The following is a 22,926-nucleotide window of genomic DNA, read 5'->3' on the forward strand; positions in this document are numbered from 1 at the left end:
TCCTCCACCTGACAGTGCACCCCAAATTTCTTAAGGTATCTTGGCTGCCACATCTGTGGCAATTACTGAGGGCTTGCTGCAAAGCCCAGGCAACCCTCTGAGAGTGTACTGGGAGCTGTGAGAGTCCAGGGCTGTTAGGTAGCTACCCCTAGGAGAGACTGAACAGCTGCAACACCCACCACAAGGAATGTTACCTGGAGGAAACTTGCCTAATCACAAACTGCAATGCCTGTTAGGTACAACCACCTGCGCTCAGAGCTCAGCTGAGTCACCTTTCCTTTTTCCTCAGGCCCAGTATGTCTGGCTTGCACCTTGTAAAGCAAGGCCGAGACCGGAAGAAAGTTGACTTGCAGAGGGATTTCACTGTGGCTTCCCCAGCTGAATTCGTTACTCGTTTTGGGGGGAATAAAGTCATTGAGAAGGTGAGTGACTGGCTACCTGGAACAGTGCTTGCTGTGTCCTTGCCATGCTCTGTGCAGGTTACTCAGGGGAGGCATCAATGGTTCTAGAGGAAAAAGCTGCATTTCTGCCTGTAATGTTTCTGCTTTTACTGTTATTTTAATGCTACGTCTCATCTGTTTTGCCTGATGTGATGTAAGCAAAAAGCTTGATGAAGTTGAAGCAGATTTCCAACTGTGGGTGTTAGAAACGTATCTTGAATGACCTAGTGCTTCTCTGCTGCCAGAGTAGGAATATGTTTAATAGTGTTTTGTCCAATCCAGTTTGACCCCTCTGAGGCAGTGGTTCTCCAGCTGGTTAGACTAAGGGCACCTCTCAGAAAATCCCAGTTCCTAGCTTTCATCCATTTTTTGACTATGGAAAAATAATAGGGCAATTCCTGTGTTGCAGAGAACTCAGCCCACAAGAAGTCAAAATGGTTTTGGGCCTCTGGATTGCTATTTTGAAATCTAATGGATTTATCTTGGAAAACATACATAGATGTTTGCACACTTAACAGTGCTAATACTGTGCGGCACCTTTAAAAGGATCTCATGGCACCGCAGGATGCCACAGCACCCTTGTTGAGAATCACTGCTCTAATGGGAGAGGTCCCATTTTTCCTTCCCTTGCCATTTACATGGTGTTGGCAAGAACTTGTTTCCAGTATAGTCATACCTGCTCAGAGTCTTCTGTGGTTTGGTGGTAGGATCTTTGTGTGCCGCACAGGAGACCTGGGTTCGATTCTCAGACAAATACAGCCATGGAGGCACCAAATGTCTGGGCTCAATCTGGCTTTGGATTCTGTCTCAGTGGTTTAAAGGGAGGATAAAAGAGGTCTGGGCAGCCTCCACTCCTCCAGAAAAACTCCTCCAAAAAAACTAGGCGTATTCATCAAAGGTCTGGGTGATCGATCATGCATACACCATGGCCTGGAATGATCGACAGTCAAACAAGAACTGATTTTGGAGTTGGCTGATCTAGAAGGGGAATGCTCTTGTTGAACTGAGCTCTTTCTTGGCTTTTCCTTGGGACCCTCTTTCTTCATTGTCTACTCCCTGCCCTCTTTCTAATTCACCCAGGTCCTTATTGCCAATAATGGGATTGCGGCAGTGAAATGCATGAGGTCCATCCGACGCTGGTCCTATGAGATGTTTCGAAATGAGCGTGCCATCAGATTCGTTGTCATGGTGACTCCTGAAGATCTGAAAGCAAATGCAGGTGAACTGTAAAAATCAGTGAGGGTAAATGGTGCACTTCTTCCCTCAAAACTGCATGTGGCAAGGGACCCTGTATTGCTTTGCTGTCCAGTGACAGGTTAACTTGGAAGGAGATTAAGCACTTTCATCTGAAACCAGCAAGAATGCAGAGCCCTTGTTGGGTGATCTCAAACGAGCTGTTGAGTAACCGACTCATTAAAAACCCTTTCAGAGCTGACCGGAAGATTTCCTATCTCAAGCTCTGGGCTCTGTTTGTTATCACACTTTTAACTTTGACCCACATTCACTGCAAATAAGATGTAAGTATAGAAAACCTTTACTGAGTGCTTGCTTTCTGTCTTAAACCTGGCAACCTTTTGAGATAACCTTGGTACTAAAGGCAAATGCAAGTTAAGCTGAGTGTATTGCACACCCAAGATTACTTTTGAAGTGTTTTATTTCCTCACAGATGCAAATATGCATCGATCTGTGACTAGGAACTATGTCTACTGATCTCCTTTAGGGGTGAGAGCAATGTGGGTGTCTCAGCAGGGGCTTTCGTGGAGTGGAAGCCTGGGGATTCGGCCGTTGGCATGCAGTTCTTGGCTCTGCCAGTGACTTGCTGTGTAACCTTGGCCAAAACGCTTAACCTCCACTCCCCTTCCCCCCTCCTTCAAACAGAGAATAGCACTGAACTGCATCATAGAAATGTTTGGGGGTTACATGGTCTACTAGTTTTTTGTAAGAGACTTTGGGGCCAAAAATACATCTCTGTCGTATACACATGGTAACTGTTGTTCAGTGAAATCCTGAGGGTTCATCAAGTCAGAGGGAGGAAAGCTCAGTCGGGATTTCAAGATTTGTCTTGTCATATGTTTTAGGTGGATTTAACATTGAATGTTGTGCGACAGACCCATGAATTAAATGTAGCTCTCTTTGTGTCTACAGAGTACATTAAAATGGCTGATCACTATGTCCCTGTGCCAGGAGGGCCAAACAACAACAACTATGCAAATGTTGAATTGATTCTGGATATCGCAAAACGGATTCCAGTGCAGGTGAGAGAGGCCACAGGCAGAATTTACTGCTTGAAAGGCACAATTGAGCAGTGTGTGCTCTGACTGTGAGTCACGAGGTCAGAGAAACGGTATGGGGAGCAGTAGACGTTTGGGAATAATCACAGAAGTGATGAAGGATGCTATGCAGTGGGATGGGGTTGGTTTCCCAACTACAGATGCTTGCAGCGGATACTGTGGTACCTAACACATCTCTGCTAGAGTGCCGCAAAGCTTGTTACACTGGTGTCTTTTTGAGGGGACTTGGCTGGAAGATGTGGTATGCTCTCTAAACTAAGTGCTAGTTGCACAATCAAGTTTATAAATGATGCAAGATTGGAGCCTGCTTGTTGGGGAAAGGACATTCTCAAAGCTCCCTCTTTTTGATGGTGGTATTATTATTTGAATTGTTTCCCGATTCCTTTTGCAACTGAGGAATGAATGATGTATTCCCCTCTAGGCTGTGTGGGCTGGCTGGGGTCATGCTTCTGAGAACCCCAAACTACCAGAGCTCCTTCACAAGAATGGAATTGCCTTCATGGGTAAGAACACATTAATTTGGCTCTGCAGCCTGCTGAAGTGTAATTCAGTTTACACCTCACTTATAACCATGTGGTCAAAGTGATAGAAAACCCAACACCTAAGAGAGAGAGCTGTGCCCTAGAACTTATGAATACAAGCCCAGCAGAAGTACTCCCAGCAGTACACCCTGCCCCTTTATGGCAGTAAAATGTACTTCCCAGTGAGAGAATCTCTTTCTGCTAACCAAAGGGAAAAAGATTAGGAATTAGGAAAGACTTTTTCTTGGGGTAAGGTTTGGGATTGGGATTGTGTTGGGCTAAGAAGATTCATTATGCTTCTCATATACAAAGGGATGCTGTGTCTTCTAGCAGCCTCTGGCTAGTTCTTATTAGAAATAGGCCCAAACTGCTGCCTGAGTCATATCTGCAGGTTGCTGAAGTTCTGAGGTGCTTGGTTTGAGGCCTGCCTCCAGTGCCTATTTTTTTTTTTGCACTTTATATGTTGCTTCTTTTGAGTTTAAGTAGGTGTTGGGAAGGATGAGAAAACCAGCACCTTTTTGGGTGTCTCGGTTTGTTAATTGAACTAATAAATAGGTTCTGTGGTCTGGGGAGCAGTGTCAGGTGTGGGTTGCGATACAAGCTCAGAAAATCCTGTTGTTAAAATGGAAATTCCTTTCTTCCTCCCCCTCCCCCCAAAGTAAAAAGCCTCTCATTAATTTTAAAGAGCAAGTGTCTAAGTTAGGCCTGGTTAAGTGCTGCTGAGCTAAAAGGTAGTACATGAGTACTGCAATCTGGCAAACAGCATCATTGGCCTGACTGCCTGAGTTGCTCAGGGTAGTATGATGCATATTAGTAGAAATCGCATAATATCTTCAATCTTACGATATTCATAGAGGAATTTGAATATTGTGTATAATTTTGATCCTTGGGGTATGTTTAAACTAAAGATGAGCCTGAACTGTAAGGCCAGTTCTGAACATGTTCCTCCCACGCCTGAACTTCAGGGCTGCTTGTCCCCCAGTTCTAGATTTCATGACTGATCTTTTCTGTATAATGAGCCAAACTATAACCTTGACCATCGGGAAAGTCTGGATGCAAAGGTGGTGGCTCAGACTTGCCTCTTATTGGACAGATACTTCAGTGCTATGCAAGGAAACTTCTAGTAAAGTCAGTCCAAGTTCTGTATGTGCAAAATGTACAGAATTGAGCCTTCATTAGGAAACTGAATTACTATTCAGGAAGAGACTTAAGGTAGAAACTTAATACCAGGTATTCTTTGCAAGAGCCCAGGGAGCCAGGGTCATCCAGGAGAGACTGGACAGTATATGCAGGATGAATGGGTGAGGGAATAGCACTGCCTGGGAGTGGAGCATGCCAAAAATGTTCTTGTTAATAGAATGTGGTAGGGTGATCTTCCATAGCCTGTCCTGCATCATGCACCTTTCTTGTTTTTTCAGGTCCCCCAAGCCAAGCCATGTGGGCTTTGGGGGATAAAATTGCATCTTCAATAGTGGCTCAAACAGCAGGCATCCCAACTCTCCCCTGGAGTGGCAGTGGTAAGAAAATGAGTCTTGGTTGTACCATGAAGATTGCTGTTATGTTCTCCTTTCCTTGCTGCCTCCCAATTCTCCCCCCCAGCCCCCCTTCATTAGGAAATGCCTGTGAACTATTAAAAATCAGTCTATTAGATGTGGCCAATTTGCTGTATGTGATCTCATGGGCTTTGTGATTCCTGTGGAATTCAAGGCTTAGACTGACTGTCAGTCTTGGTTGGCGGCTTCCCAAGTCCCCAAACTCCTCCTTCCTTTCTTTCCAGTGTTGGGTTTTCAGTGCCTAGATGCAAGTACTCCAACAAGGGAGATGGTGGAGAGCAGTACATGCAAGAGATGCTGTATTTTGTTACTCCATGGGGGATGTTTGTATTTCAGGCCTTCGTGTGGACTGGCAGGAGAACGATCTTCAGAAGCGCATCTTGAATGTCCCGCAGGAGCTGTATGAAAAGGGTTATGTGAAGGATGTGGACGATGGGTTGCGGGTAGGTGGATACTTGGATGCCCTTGGCCTGTGCTAGAAAGAATGACTTAGCTACACAGCTCAAGAGGCCTGGTGGTTTGATTGCCAGTGGAATTCAAAGCATGATTTTTCTCATGCGACTGACAGCATTTCCTGTTTCTGGCACCAGCCACCATGCTGAAGGGCAGGTGTGTGAAAATCTGGGATAGGGGAAAGTAGGTGAAAATGAAGCTGTGCCTTGCCGCGGGCTCTGTTTTGGTTCTTGATTTATGTTCAAGGAATGTCTCTTTGTTTGGTTTGCTTGCCCTTGCTTTAACCCTTCTTTATTTCTCCAAGGAAACTTGGACCACTAGAAGGGTTTTTTGGTCACAATTTGAGCTTTTGCGAGGGAAAGAGGGAACAGGGAAACAAAAGTCAACTATTTCATTATACCTTAGTAGCTCTTATGTGTTTATCTAACACTTTTCTATCTAATTCGTAAGTCTTAAGTCAATATGGGCAGCAAGAGAAAACATTTTGGGGAAGTGGCACCCCTAGAGGCTAACATCATTATTAAAGTAATGAGTTGGCAGCATATGTTTCTTCTCCAAATGTCCCTTGCTTCCCAATTGGAGATCTGTATTATAGGGGCCAAAGGAGTGTCTGTGAATCTAGACCTTATTTCAGAAATGCTAAGAAATTGTCTTATGATGGCATGTTCCTTTGACACCTGCCAGCAAGGAAATGGAGTGAAGTTCCCAACTCCAGTGAGCAAGCTGCTGAACAGCCTTTATTTTTATTCTGTGTTTTCTCTTCCTGCCTTGGTCAGGCTGCTGACGAAGTTGGCTACCCAGTCATGATCAAGGCCTCTGAAGGTGGAGGAGGAAAAGGAATCAGGAAAGTTAACAATGCTGATGATTTCCCCAATCTCTTCAGACAGGTAACTCTCTCTTTCATTTGGGATGTCCTGTTTCTGGCATGGAAGTCACCACAAATGGTCTGAATGATTTGGAGAGAGATTCTCAGGGAACTTGAGTAGACAGGAAAACCTGTGTCACATCCATCAATGCTCTGAACTCTAGAGACCTGACAGCTTTGCCTTAGAGCCATAGTTCTTTCACTAGGTTTTCCATCTGTCTAGAAAGACCACAGTTTCCCAGTTGTCATGGGAGAAACTGATTAATCTGGTTCCTAGTAAGCAAGAGAATACTTCATAATTGTAGCTACTACTAGACGCCGATTGTCACAACCCAGTTTTGTCTAAATGATGTTTAGATAATGAAGGATGTACTGTAATTACGCACAGCTGAAATGGTTCCAGCAGTGAATGGCTCAAAGCAGATCTTGCAACTGTACATCCTGAAAGAACGTACTTGAGGTAGTTACAGATATTCAGGGAGAACTGATTTCTCTCTTGGTATGAAGTGTTCTTACAGCATGGCTCTGGGTTTGTGGCCATTGTCAGATATTGCAAGGTTGTGTTCCTTTTTTGTCTTTGTGTGGCAACAGATAGCAGCACTTTTTTTTTCATCTCTGCACTTTCCCCCCCTCTGTTATGATCCTCGTGCCATCTGATGCCGAGGGAAAGTTCTGGATTCCTTTAAGAGGAGCGCGTTTCTGTAAAGAGGCAGCAGACCCTAGAACATTGCCAGAGCTCAATTTTACCAGAATGTACCTTCTTGCTTAGTCTGCACAGAGATGGTTCTAGAGTTTGATTTGGCTTAGAAATTACTGTGTATTAGCAGAACACTCCTGGACCTTGCATGCATTTTGGCTTGGCAGTCAATTCTGAGCCTCAAATATCCTTTCCCATCTATGAGATTGGAAGAGGGGCCTGGTGGTATTGTAGCTATATGGAAGCATTGGCTATCTGGAGTTCTGAGCCTTGTTGGTATTCCCAGCTTTGCCACAGCCTTCCTTTGAGACCTAGAGCAAGTCACTTATTTACTCTGTTCCTCAGTTTCTCCATCTGCAGTAAGATTAAAATAAGTTCCCATCTTTGCCAAGTGGTGGGAGAGTTAGCGCAATCATACTTGTAAAGTGCTTTGAGTCCTTGGGAGGGAGATGGGAATGCAGAATGTTCCTATTTCTAATGTTCGGTCATGTAGGTGAGACCCTGTGCCAGTTCTTTACAATGTGAACAGCTGCTTACAGCGAGGCAGTTGGGGAAGTAAGGAGAAGGTGAAGCAGAGTTGGTTTGCATTACTGTCTCTGTGGCAGGTGCAAGCTGAAGTCCCTGGCTCGCCGATCTTCGTGATGAGATTGGCCAAGCAGTCCCGCCACCTGGAGGTGCAGATCCTTGCGGATCAGTATGGCAATGCCATTTCCCTCTTTGGCCGTGATTGCTCAGTGCAGCGCAGGCATCAGAAGATCATTGAAGAGGCTCCAGCATCCATTGCTACCAGCGTGGTGTTCGAACACATGGAGCAGGTCTGTGCGGTTTGGTGGAGTCCCATTTCTTTGCCTTTTGAGGAGAAAAAGTGCAGCCCAGAAAGAGCAGTTCTCTGACTTCCCAGACTTCAAAAGCAGTATCAATTGTTTAAAATAGCATGGAGTCAGCATTTGGAGATGAGCACTTACATTTCCTGGACAGTTGTGTAGCTTTTTTTGTGCCGCAGTGTCCTGTATCAGAAGTGTCCACGTTATTTGAGTAGTGATGGAAATCATCTCTTGGTGTTCGGCTTCTGAAGACATCTGAGAAGTTTGCTGGTCAAATTTGTTGAATGATTTGCAGTATGGTTTTGTGCTGGTGGGTTTGAGTTTAAAAGGGGGACTGAGTAAAACACATACCTCCCCCCCACTACCTTCAGCTTACCAAACGTCCGTTGTTTTTCTTAAGGGGAAGACTATGTGACCTAAAGCATTTTTGCCCAGTAATCCGAAGTGGTCAGTGACCATTGATATACATACTGGTGCATTCATAGAAAGGTGCAGGGAGCTGTCAGATTCCTTCTGAGTAAGTTCTACAGGGGTTAATAAATTTCCCTTTAAAAACTGTAATTGAAGAAGCTGTGAAATTATTCCTTCTGCCAGGAATTGCTCTGAATGAGGTGCCTCTCATGCTTGGGGTTATGCTAGATTTCCAGCAACAAAGATTGAAGTGGATGGGAGTGATGGATAGAGCAGTAGTGGTTGAAATTGGAGAAGTCGTGCTTAACATTTTCCCCGTGCCATGTTTCAGTGTGCAGTAAAGCTTGCCAAGATGGTGGGGTATGTGAGTGCTGGGACAGTGGAGTACCTCTACAGCCAGGACGGGAGCTTCTACTTCCTTGAGCTGAATCCCCGGCTGCAGGTGGAACACCCCTGCACGGAGATGGTGGCTGACGTGAACCTGCCTGCAGCACAGCTTCAGGTGAGTCATCTGGTCCAGGCCTACAAAGTTTTTAAGAGAATTTAGTGTGGGATGTTAGAGCTGTCTGAACATGGAAAACCTGCTCTGCCAGAGTCTGTGTAGGTAAGACTCTCACCCAAGTCACTCCCACTACTTATGGTATCCTTAAGTGAGTCATACTCGCATTGTACAAGAGAGCAAGTAACAAGACTGATCTGAGAGAAAACATGAAGCCAGAGATCATGTTAACAGCAGAGCTAGTACATATGGCCCATATGCTCATGTATACTTAACTGTCCCAGATAGAGGTCAGCCCCTTGATCTTTCTGCAACACTGAAAAGTGCTTGGCCATTGTGGTGGTGTGTTTGATTCAATGAGAGATCCAGATTTGTTGGCTCTTCTGAGGGAAGAAGTGGCTTGTTCACTTCTGTAATGCAAAGGCTGTTTGTCAAGTTGGCTCTTGGAATACCCCAAGGGGTCACCCACTGTGTTACTTCTAATAATATGCGTTCGCTACATGCAGCAGGGACACCTTACGTCCTTCCTTGCTTGTCAGCAAGTTCTCTGTATGCAGTCTTCCTGTTTGCTTCTATTTCAGGGATGCCCTCCAGCCCCATCTCCTGTTCCTCTTACCAGGTTTCTGTGTGAGCCACCATTGTCTTTTTCTTCCCACGTGTGGGTATCCACTCTGCTCCCTATCAGGAGTCCTTGTACCCTCTCACCACCACTGCCAGGACCTTTGTGTGCATCTCTGTTCCCTCCCCACATACCAGGCTCCACCATTCTAAGGTGTCTTCATCTTTTTTTTTTTTTGTTTCCTCCCAGCTTGCAGGGTGCCAGGCTTTTTAAATTGTAATGGCTTGGATGAACAGAGCAGAGACAAGGTGCACTGTTTTGATGGACAGCTAGAGAGATGGTAGCTCTGTTGACCAAATGCCAAGCTCACTGTGCCCGGAACCCTCCCTTTCAGTTTCATTTTTCACCAAAATCATTTGGGGCACATACATTTTTGTGCTCTGATGTGCTGGAGATCCGGTACATTACAGCAGACTCAGTTAATTGAGTCTGCTCCACATGCAAGGTAATGCATACTGTGCTCCATTGTGTACAGTTATATAAGTGGCAAAATGTTTGTCAGTGCGCAGAAAATGGCGGCGATGCACTTCTGAACTAAAACACACTTTGCCGCTTATACAACTGCATGTAATGCAGCACCAGGTGCTTTTGAAAGCACCTGGTGCTGCGGTACCAACATGTACAAACACCATACAATTCTGCCTGATAACGCCTAGGACACCTCCTGACATTTTGAAAGTGATCAGAAGATGCATTTAGATGTGATTGCATTAGGTGACAGACCGAACAGTGGACACCATCAAATTGAGTGCACTACTTTGCAAAGCTCACCCCAACAAAGAGGTGACCTTCCCCCTCCTCTCCCCACCTCCCTTTCCTTACTGCAAAGATTCACTGTCACGGTGCTGGCAGGCAACACTCCAGCCACATGCTGTTTCAGCAGACGGCCTAGTCATCTCCACTTGGCCCAGCTGCCATTCATCTTTGGAGTCATTTCATCATCAGATTTTGCTGGAGCTCTCTACCTGCCAAGACATCTAGAATTCTTCAGCTGTTCAGATGCCTTCCTCGTTTGCTTGACACGCATCTCTGCCCATCTTGTTGGTCCTGAGACTTCTGAGGAACCTGAGATTAGCCCCCTCATGTGCCAGATGCTTAGGCACTTGGGTCTGATCAGTCTGCAGTGCTGCCTATAGTCCCATTGCCTACTTTGCCTGACATAGTTTCATAGAAGTAGTTAGGTCCTGCCCCTGAATTTAGAGGTTACCAGTCAGGTTAGGATTCTGTCAGCCGTTTCTAGGCCTCTGGGTTCATTTAGAGTATCTTGGACTTGTACCTTGAATGGGTTACCCGTCCTGCAGATGGAATATGTGCATAGTTCACATACACAGGGGGCCTATCTTGTCTACTGGTGAAGCAGCATGATTCGAGAAGTAGAACACAGGTTAAGTAGTTAAAGGGTTATGATTCTATTCCCACCTGTTCCATAGACTCTCTGTTTGAGCCTGGGCTAATGACTTCCTTTCTGGATGTTGGTTCTCCCTGACTCTAAAATAGAGATGGTACTCACCCAACACTGTGTAGCACTTCAAGATTGACAAGTAACAAGGACCAGACTGCTGCTAAACATTTTTTATTGGGTACATCCTGCAGGTAAAGAATGGTGATGCTACACCTGAAACGCACATAACAAACATCCAGCTACTAATGCAACCTGTGTAATGAAAGGTTATGAAAAATAGTTCTATGTGCAAGAAGCAAATCCCAGCAAACTGTTCAATGTTCTCCTCTAGATTGCCATGGGGATTCCTCTTCACCGGATCAAAGATATCCGAGTTCTGTATAGTGCTTCTCCATGGGGAGATACACCCGTTGACTTTGAGAATTCAGCCCATGTCCCCAGTCCACGTGGTCATGTGATTGCTGCTCGTATCACCAGTGAGAATCCAGATGAGGTAAATGCTCCACTTGGTGTGTCACTTGTTCCCATCGTTCCTGTGTCTAGTTCTAATGCCCTGAAGTCATGTATGCATAATTTAAAGTCTGAACCCAGACTTTAAATAACAAATTCATGGACAATAAGGGAGAAATCCTTTAGTTGATTGTTTAGACTGTGGTTTAGTATTAGGAGACACAATTATATACATGAAGGCAGGCGAGATATTACAGAATATCTGTGTGATCCAGCTATACCCTTATATATGGAGTCCCTCTAGGTCCTGAAATGCCTTCATTACTGAACTGTTTGTTTTCACATGATAATATATGACTATGGACTGCAGCTGTTAACAGCTGAAAGATTAATAACCACAGGCATATAGGACAGGAAACCTAGGTCCTTTGTCAAACGCAGCAAATGCTGCATTCTAGCATTGTCTTTACTCTTGCTAGTGGCTTGGTATTGAGCTCTTTATCCTTTCCTGGGTGTTTGCGGATGTCTCCCACCAGATATAGATGGAACCTAGTTCTACCTAGCCTGCTTCTCATTGAAATGTAGAGGGGTGCAGCTAACCTGGGGTGTGCACCACTCCACTTGTTGACTGTTATTTTACTTTCATGCCTGCTGCTTCCAGCGTACTTGCTCGTTCCCTTTAGGATGTGTAACCACTGAATGCTTTTCCTTGCAGGGTTTTAAGCCCAGCTCTGGAACAGTCCAAGAACTGAATTTCCGCAGCAATAAGAATGTCTGGGGTTATTTCAGTGTCGCGGCTGCAGGGGGACTTCATGAATTTGCTGACTCTCAGTTTGGGCACTGCTTCTCATGGGGAGAAAATCGTGAAGAAGCCATCTCGTAAGTAGCCAGAATAACAGACCAAGTATGGAAAAAGCTCTCTTTGGGGACCTGGTCCTACAGGCACTGTCTGAAATTCCTGTAGGCGCCATGTGAAGTTTGGATTCATTTGTATGCAAATCCAGCTTCTCGGAAGGGATCTGTAATCCTTTGTGACAGCTATAATTTAGGACCGAGTGAACAAGGGTTTATGTCCAGCTCAGCTTCCTCTATTCGAGTGGCTTCTTGGAAAACAGTGGGGAGAAGATGCCTTGGGGAAGGAGGCTGGGTTGGAATTTAAATCTGGAGGAGCTTTTCTGTTTGTGCTTTTTTGTGTGTGGTAACTTATTTCAGTTTTGCTTTGTAAATAGGCTTCCTTAGGAAAAAAGCCCTCAATGGTTTGACTGTTCTGTGTCTTGGATTTAAAACTCACCAAGTCAGTGTGAGGTCCATGTACAGAATTACTGTGTGAACTGATTTTTCCATCAAAGAATCGGTAGAACTTGTTTCGTGTAGATGGGGAGTGTATGTGTCTGTGTGTGCCCATATAAAAATCAATCAGTGGGGATATTCGTGGGTGGTAAGAGTTGAGGTTTATCAGGATGCAGAAAGCTGGGAATTAGACATGACGTGTGAATTCTTTTCTCTTCCAGTAACATGGTGGTGGCTTTGAAGGAACTGTCTATCCGGGGGGATTTCCGAACCACTGTCGAGTACTTGATTAAACTGCTGGAGACGGAAAGCTTCCAACACAACCGCATTGACACTGGCTGGCTGGACAGGCTCATTGCAGAAAAAGTTCAGGTACAACCTTTCACTTTAGAAGACTCTACATTGCAGGGTGGAGAGAGGAAGAGGGGAGGGTAAATTGTTGTGGAAGAAAAGACCTTTCACCCTCTTGAAAATTTGGTACTTGCTGGCTACAGAGCATAGAGACCTAACAAACAGAGGTTGTTCTCTGTAGGACCCCGGAAATAGTTCTGTTGAGCTCAGTTCTTGTCCCTTCACACCATAAGCATGAAGCAGTCTTAAAGTGCTTGAAAAGGCTCCTCATGTAAATAAGGATTAGGCCTGTAGTCTTCTCTGGGAGTTGTGAACACATAGCTGTGAAACTAATGCAGAACCTCAAAATTCAGCTGAGTGAGAACAAAACTGAAATGCTTCCCTTTACACCCCTGTAGAGGTGACCTGCCTATTTGTGCCATTGCCTGCCTGGCAGTTTAAGTTAAAGGGAAGTTCAGCCTTGAATGGCACATGCGGCCGAGAGCATCGACCCTCTCAACTATGGAGAGGCCCGTAGAGGAAGAGGATGAAGCAGAAGGGATTATGCATGTGAAATGACTGTGGCTTACCCTTCATCTTGTATCCTTTTCTTCTAGGCAGAGAGGCCTGATACCATGCTAGGAGTGGTGTGTGGGGCTCTGCATGTGGCTGACGTGAGCTTCCGTAACAGTGTCTCCAACTTCTTGCACTCTCTTGAGAGGTAAAATTGCTCCTGGTGGACGGTAGTGTTGACAGACAGACAGTTGTCATACATCGTGAAGGCCATGTCTGCTTTGATTCAACCCAGGCTAGAAGAGGCCTCATGCCTACTTTCACCTGCCAGCTGTTCTCTGGCCGAGAGCATCGCTGTTGTTAGACCAGTACTTGACAGATGTCCAGGCATGTCCCAAAAATCCCCTTGTCATTTACCCAAATTAGCACACTTCTTATCTGTTTCAGCAGAGGTGCCAAGGGTTGAGTGGGTCGTAATTGTGAACCCTATTCTTGCTCCGGGATGTCAGAGTTGAAGTTCATTCTCCAGAGCTGTAAATCAGCTCTTTCTAGGAGAGCTCAAAAAATCCCTTTATATTCACATGTGCAGGAGCCCTTTTGGAAACCAGCCTCAGTGCTCTAATTCAGACTGTATCTCAGATGATGTGCATAATTCTTTTTTGAATGAGGCTTTTGGCATTGCCAGCCCTGCGTGCAGGGAGCCTCTACACAGATAAATGGTTATGAGAGAGTTGTAGAAAAAAGAATTGCTTTTAACCTGACCAAATTGTCCAGTAAATCTAATTTGCCATTACAGTGCGAACTTATCACCATGAGGAAAGCAAGTGAGTGGATGGGGTGGGTATAGTAGGTCTGTGTTGAATGGAGCTGGCTGTTTTGGGTTTCTTTAAATGATAGATCTTTTAAGAAGCGGTGGTATGAGGGTGTTGCCAGTGCTATCTCCAAATGCTTGTGTGCAGCTGCTAGGGCCCTCTAGTGGCCATTCAAAGGTTCTGAAAGATAAGTCTTGCATGTTCCCATCTTCCAGGGGTCAGGTCCTGCCTGCTCATACTCTGCTGAACACAGTGGATGTGGAACTCATCTACGAAGGACGGAAATATGTGCTGAAGGTACATCACGCAGCATGGAGTTTGTCCACTGGAACTGTCTTGCATGTGCTGGGCTTGAGGATTCTCTGGCTTTTCAGCAACTTTAATGAACAGGGAAATGCAAGTCAAATGCTGTGGCGAGACGATGGAAATGGGGGGAGCTAGACAGACGTTTTCTCTGCTCCGACAGGCTTGGAGACTACAGCCACAGCCTCCCATGCTGAGACCCTCTATGCTGCTGCAGTTCCCTATTGTGAGATCCCTGTCACACCTCCACATCACAGACACTTTTGATTTTAGACTTTTAGTGCCTTGAGATCAGCATGCATGTGATAGAGTGTTTCATTACAGGGGGACCTCGACATGCTGCCCATTATAAGACCTTGCATTCCCTTTATATCTGTGTTGCAGATATATGCAGATGCTGCTTCTAATTGAATTTTTTTGGAAAAGGAGGCAGCATTTAGGAGTTAGGGTAAACTAAGATGTTTGCGGTGGGGAGGTGGCGGGGGCAGGGGTTGGGGGATGGTGAAACTCAGCTTGGCCAGCTGGAGGGCCATGTGGTAGAGTTAAGGGTTTTAACCTTATACATGTGTTAGTCTGATTAGTCTGACGTTAAAACAAAAACAAAAAGAAGAAACAATGATATGGAAAAAAACCCAAGTTAAAAGAGCACCATTAAACTTGCAGAGCAGGGCCTTACAGACAGAAGCATCCTTTGAGCCTTGATTCCTCCACAGAAGTAGGTGGAAAAATTGTATGTGCTGCACTATCTTTTAATTACACGATATGCATAAGGGGACTCAGTTAAGTTCTCCTTGAGGCCCTCCTTTATTCTGGCATTTCCTAGCTGTTGCATGCATAAGTTTGTAAAGCTAATAACAGTCCTTTAACATGGGTTTATCTAAAGTAAAACCAATGACTGAACTTGCTTTATATTTTTTCGTTATTTACTGGGTGTACAGAGAGTCACTTACAAACTCCCTGCCTGTTGCTGCATTGCATACTGTGTCAGTATTTCCACGTTTCCTTTGCATGCTGCTCCATGTTCTCTTGGCCCCATAGGTGACCAGGCAGTCTCCCAATTCCTATGTGGTCATCATGAACAACTCCTGCGTGGAGGTTGACGTGCACCGATTGAGTGATGGAGGACTGCTCTTATCCTATGATGGCAGCAGCTACACCACCTACATGAAGGAAGAAGTGGACAGGTAGCAATCTAGGCTCTAAAGCAGTGGTTCTGAACCTTTTTCAGTCAACGTACCCTTTGGTCTCAAAGTGAGACTTCACGCACCCCCTTTCAATGGGAAATTAATTTTTTAGGCTCTTCGACCTGTGTTAGACAATGTATGAAAAATATCTTGTGTACCCCCCGATGAGGCCTCACATAGCACCTGAGGTACATGTACCCTTGGTTCAGAACTGTTGCTCTAAAGATCCTGTGCGGTCATCACCAGGCCTGCCTGTGATGAGAAACTGGAACAGTCTAGCCCGTGTAAATGCTAGGTGTGCTGATTCAGTATCCAGACAGAAGCTTAGAGATGGTCTCCAGCCTTTGGAGCTTATACCACCCGCCTGCTTTGGGTTGCAGGAGGTCGTATCCTTTGGGCCGGCTCTAATGAAACTAGCTAAGAGTCTGAAAAGGTCTTCACATTTCCTGAATTGAAATAAGCTGTAGGCATCTAAATGCAATGTCTATTTTCAATGTGCCAGTTTTACCACAGGGGCGTGGATTCTTCTCTATTTCCCTCAGGGCATGGGAGGCAGTTGCAGCGTGGGAGGGCTGGTGAGCGTTTTTCCCAGCTAGCACTTTGATGTTACGACAGCTCCAGCTATCAGTAACATGAGTCTTGGCCTGTGCAGAATTTATCAGGTTGAGAGTCTACCAGCAGCCAATTCCAACAGTGGGCAGTACATACTGACTTGGAGGAAAGCAGATAAATCACGCTCATGCAGTCTGGGGATAGATGGTCATTCCTCCCCAACCTGCACACCTCTCTACTGATAGCATTATCTCGATCTTCACTTGCAGAATCATAGCTCTGCACTCAGGGACAGCAGCTGTGGTGTTTCTTTAATTTGCCTGGCTGTGGGTTTCTTCTTGCCATGCTCTTCCCCGAGTGTGAGATTCCAATGCAGTTATTCCTCACCTCCTTTCCTAGATATCGGATCACCATAGGTAATAAGACCTGTGTGTTCGAGAAGGAGAATGACCCATCCATCCTGCGCTCGCCCTCTGCTGGGAAGCTCATCCAGTACGTGGTGGAGGATGGAGGACACGTGTTTGCAGGCCAGTGCTTTGCGGAAATAGAGGTAAAAAGGCCGAGTTGGCTGTAGGCTCTGGATCTGCCCAGGAGCCAAGCTGAGTGGGAAAGTTAGGACTGCTGTGAAACTTGAGTGGAAAACCAGCAGATTAAATAGGGATCAGTTGGGGGAAAGTTTCTGATGCTCTTTTGTAACTTTCCTGCTCTAAACTGCCTCTTTTTTACCATGTCTACTCAGGAGGCAGAAAAAAGGGTAGCTGGGTTAGGCTGAGACAGCTTTGCAGATAAATCAGAACATCAGGGAATCTTTCAGTGAGAAGCCAGCCTTCTCAGCAAGGTCTGGTGGCAACCAGAGCGCATGGGAGCAATGGCCATCACTTTCCCATGGACTGGCCAGTGGGAAATGACCCACAGCAAGCTAGGAGAGGCAGCAATCTTTTCTCAGAGCTGCCAGAACAGAGGGCAGCAGTCTTAGCAGGTCTTGTGGCAATTGAGGTGATGCTGATCCATACCCAGGGGCTAGGGCTCTGGGCTAGGATTAGGCAAGGGGTGAAGTTGTCTCTACCCAGATGATTAGTGATTGAATGAGTTGATGAATTGTCCCTCCTCCCTTCCTCCAGAGATTACTTAACTCTTGAAGAGAGGGAAGTTAAGCAATTCCTTAGTCACAGTGAACAATGGCCAGGGCTGATGTAGGAGAGCAAATGAGGAGGGCTCAAATGAGAGGTGAGTGTGTGAGTAGCGATTAAACCAGTGCAAGGGAAGGGAGGGTGAGTCTGAAAGAGGTGGGATTAAGCTGTGCATTACAGGAAAGTGTAGGAGACCATATCAAGCACTAGATCTGTGCTGTTTGTGTAAGAGCTTCTGTGTTGTAACGCAGCTGTGGCTGATAAGACTTGCCTGGTGGCTGATGGCTGTGCTACATTCTGTATCGAGAGCAAAGGTTGACCCATATCCTTCTGTTCCAAATTCAGAGGCCCCCAACTCTTGACCTAAAGGAGAATTTTCATTAGCAAAGGGCAGCACAGGGCTGTGACTCAACACAGTTGTTCTAATGCCCTCCACTAGAAGCCAATACATTACTGTAGCTCCTGTCATTGATTCTCCTGCTTGTGACCTTTAGGCTGTGACAGATGAAGCAGGCTGCTTCAAGCTGGAGTCATCAGTGTAAAGCCTTTTATTTATTCATGGACTCCAGAAGAGTTGAGATTCTTCTCTTGGCTGAGTCTGGATTGCTGTTACTCTACTTTATGGCCTGGCCCTTTGCTCTGGTTTTCACCTCAGGCCTCCTGAGGTGCTTTCCCAGTATGAGTCTGTGTTTTCAGCCTTGGTTGAATGCAGAAGACTTGCCCTCATTGAGCTGTCTGTGGTGTGGAATAGCAGCTGCTGAAACGTGAAATGCAAACGAAGCAGGGAATCTGGAAGCCAAGTATGTGATCTGTCTTCTTGCTGCAGGTGATGAAGATGGTGATGACGCTGACAGCAGTAGAATCAGGCTGCATCCACTATGTCAAACGCCCTGGGGCAGCACTGGACCCCGGCTGCGTGATTGCCAAGCTGCAGTTGGACGATCCCAGCAGGGTTCAGCAGGTAGGAAGTGACAGAAGAGAGCTGTTGGGCTCGGGCCTCGTCCTGGTTTTTATAGTAGCACTGCACTGCAAACTATCAATGCTCCTGTGTCCTTAACCGTCTTCACGGTAGGGTCTTCATCATGCTCAGAGGGCTGGAGTGAAAAGAGAGCTATTGCTGTGGTGATGAGAACTACAGTGGAGTCAGGGGAGATCCACCTGTAAGAGGTGGGGAGAAGTTGTCAGTATCCTGATGCAGTTCCTTATTCTGCACTGGATTCATTGGAAGCTTTCAGTGAGATCTCGATATTCCCATATCTAAAGAATGAGATCAGAATGTGTAAGTCTGGAAGAAGCTGGCAACTTATTTTTTAAGTTCAGTCATTTGGAGATCCAACAGAAATGACTGCCTGTTATCCAAAAAGATTTTCCACCTGGGGATCCTCTTGCATGAGTATAATGTTTTCCCAGTGCAGTTAGGCTAGTGGATTTCCAAACACACAAAGGAGACTGGTGAGAGTAGCAAAAATGATTCTATTTGCTGGTGCTGTGTGGGAGGCTTGGAGGCACTAAATCCACTGGTAATAATACCTTCACAGGCTGAGCTGCACACTGGCACCTTGCCGAAGATCCAGAGCACAGCACTTCGAGGCGAGAAGCTCCATCGTGTCTTCCATTACGTCCTTGATAACCTGGTCAATGTGATGAATGGATACTGCCTGCCGGAGCCATACTTTGGCAGCAAGGTAACTGTCATTTCTTCCAGGTAGAGGGCAGTTTTCATGCAAATACAGTGAAGCGTGAGCTGGACTCGCAAATGCTGCTGCCTTTGTGAGCTGCTTCTCTCTCTAGTATCCCCTTCCCTGTACCTCTGTTTACCAGAAAGCTGGAGTGTAGAAGGGGGAAGTGTCCATTTTTTGCCATCTCTGGCAAAACCGGATGCCTGGAAGAAGAGATGAGTATGGGCTTGGAGGACTGTGGCCTCTGTTAGCAGCCTGATATACGTGAGCTACTCCCAGTCGGCTACTTGAGCGATCCCAGTGGGAACGGAGAGAGAGGTGAATTCCTTGCCAGCAGCTGCCTGGAGCATTACCTTCAAGGCCATTAGAGCATGCGTGGTGGAACGTGGTTCTGCAGCTTTTCCTGTGTCCCCAGGGTCTCCACTAATCTGTAGTCCCTGGACCAGCCCAGCTCCTTGTTTGGATCAAACAGCTATCCCGCTTTGCAGCATTGATAAAGTCTCACGGAACCAGTCTTCCCTTTTGCTCCATATTGTGTCTCTTTTCCCCAAAACTTGTCATTACACCGACTTTTCTCTAGGTGAAGGATTGGGTTGAGCGGTTGATGAAGACCCTGAGAGACCCATCTTTGCCACTCCTGGAACTTCAGGACATCATGACCAGCGTCTCTGGGCGCATTCCACCCAATGTGGAGAAGTCCATCAAGAAGGAGATGGCCCAGTATGCTAGCAACATCACATCCGTTCTCTGCCAGTTTCCCAGCCAGCAGGTAATGAGCAGCTCGTTTTGCTGGGACATATAGCTCATTGTGGGCTCAAAGGAAAATACCTTTAAATTATTAGATGAGTTTGAGCCAGGAAGCTAATAAATTTGGGCCTGAAAAGTTTGATAGGGAAGACACCTTGTATAACAGTCTATGGAGACTGAGAATTGAACCCTGGATGTTCATTACCAAACATACAAGTCTTGGCCACTTGAGCTAAAGGGGTAACTCCTCTCTGTGTGAGTAAGATTGTGGGGTGGTTTTAGAAATGCCCAAGATGGCCTGAAATGAGCTAGCTTAGGTAATGCAAACAATATAGCCTCTGTAGCATAAGGTCTGGTATGGGCTTTGCTTTTTAAAACAATATATTGGCCCTTATTGGAAGTCTGCATGCCATTGCCAGACTGTTTCCAGCACTTAAACTAGCTCAGGTATCTCAGTATCAAACTGTAGGCTCCACTGTAGACATATCCCTTACATAGGCTGTTGCAGCTGTGATGCCAGGCCATTAGAGGCCTGAATATGGCAAGATGTGAATATGGGCCCTCAGAGACCCGAGCTTAAATATGCTCTAGTTTTACTACAAAGTTTTGAACTTGCTGAAAGAATGACTAAGTGATAATTTGTGGCATGTGCAATGCAAGTGTGGCGGGGCTGGCACAATGGCATGGTGGCCCCTCTGACTGCCCTCTCTGGGTAAGAACTGGTACTCACTAAGACTCTCACCTGCCACAACTTGATAGAAAGGAATTCATGGAATTGACTTTGCGAGATACGATACCTCGCTTGGTCTGGGCATCCGCCCTGTTTGGCTTTCACAGTCTTTGTGCCTGTTTGCTTGACCCTTATGGAGTCCGGATTGGGAGCTCCTTCACCTCTACATTCCCACCACAGGCCTCCATTGTTACTGTCCCAGAGGATTCTAGCTCTGGTCACAGCATTTACCGCACGCCAACCTGCTAGGCTAGCCTAGAGAATCCCTTAACAGTAGGTCCCTGGCTTTATGCCAGGAATCCCCGACAGTCCATTTCCTATGAAAACAAAGAGGAGAGGGCAGTTGACTGCCTCTCACCCGCTTCCAGCTTGCGTCCCACCGTCTGTCATCCGGGGGCCTCTCCATTCACTTTCGGCACCCTTTTACTTTCACCCCTTGAGGGATCCAGCCAGTCAGGGCCACTGCTCTTGGTCCAGCTGCAGTTCATGATCCATGCGGAAGGACTGACATAGGGTAAGTTGGGGAAGGGCTTCTTACCACCTGGAACACAGTGTTCACATGGCCTCAGCACCTAGCTGGTACCATTCCTGTCCTGGCCAGGGCTTCCCCCACCAGCAGCCAGGTGTCTCCTCCCCGGACTTCTGGGGTGCCCCACACAAGTGGTGAGCCTGGCAGTGTGGTGCCCAGCATTCTGGCCTTGGCATCAGTTGCTGGGAGGGACCTTTGCCAGCGCACAGGTAATGGAGAGGGTGTGAGCGGGGGGGCTCTTTCCTTCTAACCCCTTCACCCTGTTACAAAGAGTAACTAAATGATCCAAATACTCCTTCCTGGCCTCTAGAAAGGGTTCCTGAGCTAGTTCTGGAATTAAAGATGTTATCTGATGGCTGCAGGGTCTCGGAGAAATATCTCCCTAGTGCTTGCTATTTATTGCTCTGTAGGTTGACCCACGAGATTTCTTTGATGTCTTTGGTGGCATCAGAGGTTGGTCTTTCCTGGAGTCTGGATGCTGAGTGTGGCTACTTTGTTTGGCAAAATTGCCCTGTCTGTGTTAGTGTTCATCTCCTAGACCTTCCTCTCCAGGACTGAGATCATTGTATGACTGCTTTCTCATTTGCGCTCTCTTTCAGATTGCCAACATTTTGGACAGCCATGCAGCCACGCTGAATCGCAAATCTGAGCGGGAGGTCTTCTTTATGAACACTCAGAGTATTGTTCAGTTGGTGCAGAGGTGAGCTATTTGCCAGACCTCATCCTTTCTCCAGTCTTCCTTTTTTTTTTTTTTTTATCCTTTTTTTAAATCTGTCTGAAAGAGCTGAACTTGGGTAAAACGTTGCCCTGGCAGGGCAGTTATTGTTCTCAGATTCCTAAAGCATTGGAAATAAGCCTTCAGGCATCTTTGGGGGAAACCAGCTATGAAGGGAGCCTGTATGTGGCCCATACAACTGTTGCCAGTCCTGGTTGTCTGTCCAGTAATTGAACCATGGGGATAGACTTGTATTTCCCCCCTTTGCCTGTGGGAATCGTGCATCACTCCTGGTTCCTAATACTGAGTCCCTTAAGCAGTTCATATCTTCAACTTTCTTCTTTCGTCAAGGAGTTGGAAAGCTGATGGGGCAAAATGCTTTTCTTGCTGCCCGTGTTGGAAGTGGCAGGGGCAATGTGCCCATTCTTGCTGCCTGGCGTCTTGAGTGGTTCTTACACATGTGAGCACATGTGTTAGCGTTTTGGATTTTTTGGTATTAATCAGTTCTATTAACTTGCCTTTCCTTCTCTGTTCCTGCAGGTACCGAAGTGGTATTCGAGGCCACATGAAGGCTGTGGTGATGGATCTTCTCCGTCAGTACCTGAAGGTGGAGACTCAGTTCCAGCATGGTAAATCCCTCTGTGACTGCTTTTTGATTCTTCTTATAGATTCCACAGTTTAAAGTAGTTGTTCATCCTAGATATTTCTCTGAAGTTGCATTTTAAGGTCTGGGCTCTTCAGATTTGTAGTACTTGACTTTGCAGCCTATTTTACTTCCTGACTTCTGAGCAATTGGTCATTCGGAGAAGCGTAAAGAAATTAACTAATATCAGGTCAGCTATTAAGTTTACCTTTATGGCAGGAGAATAAGCAATGCCATGATAAGTATTATTGTAAGAAAATGGAATGCAATAAGACATTTGTGGATTAATTTAAAAAAAAAGTGTAAGGTACCAGGAAATGATTCACTGCTCATTAGAACAATTTGACATCTCTACAGATGACAGTAGATGTATTTTTAAATGGGAGCACCTTTGCAGTACTTTTAGCCACAAGATGGCAGTGAAGCACCTCTCCTTTAAGGCTCTAGTTACTACAACTCAATACTCCTTATTCTGTTCTCTTTCTCTTCCCTCCCACCCCACTACACACTCCAGGTTTTCACTGTTAGATCCATTTCCACACCAGTGCACTGTGTGAGCCTATGGATTTTATTTCCCCCCTGTCTGATTATCTTCTGAATGAAGGACACTCCTTTCTTAAGTAGCTCTCATCATTCTTCCTTCACCACATGATTTAGCATTGCAATGGATTAAAAGCAACCAACAAAAAATTATTTAAACCATGTAAGATTTCTAGTTTCCAGGAAACCAGTGTTTTTATTCCA

At 45.9% G+C, this 22,926-nt stretch overlaps 1 protein-coding gene across 6 annotated transcripts in view; it reads left to right on the top strand.

Annotated features, from left to right (window-relative positions):
* Window positions 1-22,926, top strand: part of ACACA (acetyl-CoA carboxylase alpha) — a 177,965-nt gene that overhangs the window by 37,516 nt on the left and 117,523 nt on the right. For all 6 annotated transcript variants that reach the window (XM_019545631.1, XM_019545635.1, XM_019545634.1 and 3 more), the window contains 21 exons: window positions 290-422; window positions 1,521-1,659; window positions 2,586-2,695; window positions 3,153-3,234; window positions 4,671-4,769; window positions 5,142-5,248; window positions 6,035-6,145; window positions 7,426-7,635; window positions 8,387-8,557; window positions 10,907-11,068; window positions 11,741-11,904; window positions 12,537-12,687; window positions 13,263-13,366; window positions 14,186-14,267; window positions 15,312-15,457; window positions 16,409-16,559; window positions 17,966-18,100; window positions 18,678-18,824; window positions 19,399-19,587; window positions 21,424-21,524; window positions 22,080-22,168. In XM_019545631.1, the coding sequence (XP_019401176.1) occupies window positions 290-422; window positions 1,521-1,659; window positions 2,586-2,695; window positions 3,153-3,234; window positions 4,671-4,769; window positions 5,142-5,248; window positions 6,035-6,145; window positions 7,426-7,635; window positions 8,387-8,557; window positions 10,907-11,068; window positions 11,741-11,904; window positions 12,537-12,687; window positions 13,263-13,366; window positions 14,186-14,267; window positions 15,312-15,457; window positions 16,409-16,559; window positions 17,966-18,100; window positions 18,678-18,824; window positions 19,399-19,587; window positions 21,424-21,524; window positions 22,080-22,168 (2,783 nt within the window). The remainder of the gene's footprint in view (window positions 1-289; window positions 423-1,520; window positions 1,660-2,585; window positions 2,696-3,152; window positions 3,235-4,670; window positions 4,770-5,141; window positions 5,249-6,034; window positions 6,146-7,425; window positions 7,636-8,386; window positions 8,558-10,906; window positions 11,069-11,740; window positions 11,905-12,536; window positions 12,688-13,262; window positions 13,367-14,185; window positions 14,268-15,311; window positions 15,458-16,408; window positions 16,560-17,965; window positions 18,101-18,677; window positions 18,825-19,398; window positions 19,588-21,423; window positions 21,525-22,079; window positions 22,169-22,926) is intronic.

The sequence above is a fragment of the Crocodylus porosus genome, unplaced genomic scaffold, assembly GCF_001723895.1.
Source record: "Crocodylus porosus isolate Cpor-Errol unplaced genomic scaffold, CroPor_comp1, whole genome shotgun sequence".
NCBI classification, from domain to species: Eukaryota; Metazoa; Chordata; order Crocodylia; family Crocodylidae; genus Crocodylus; species Crocodylus porosus.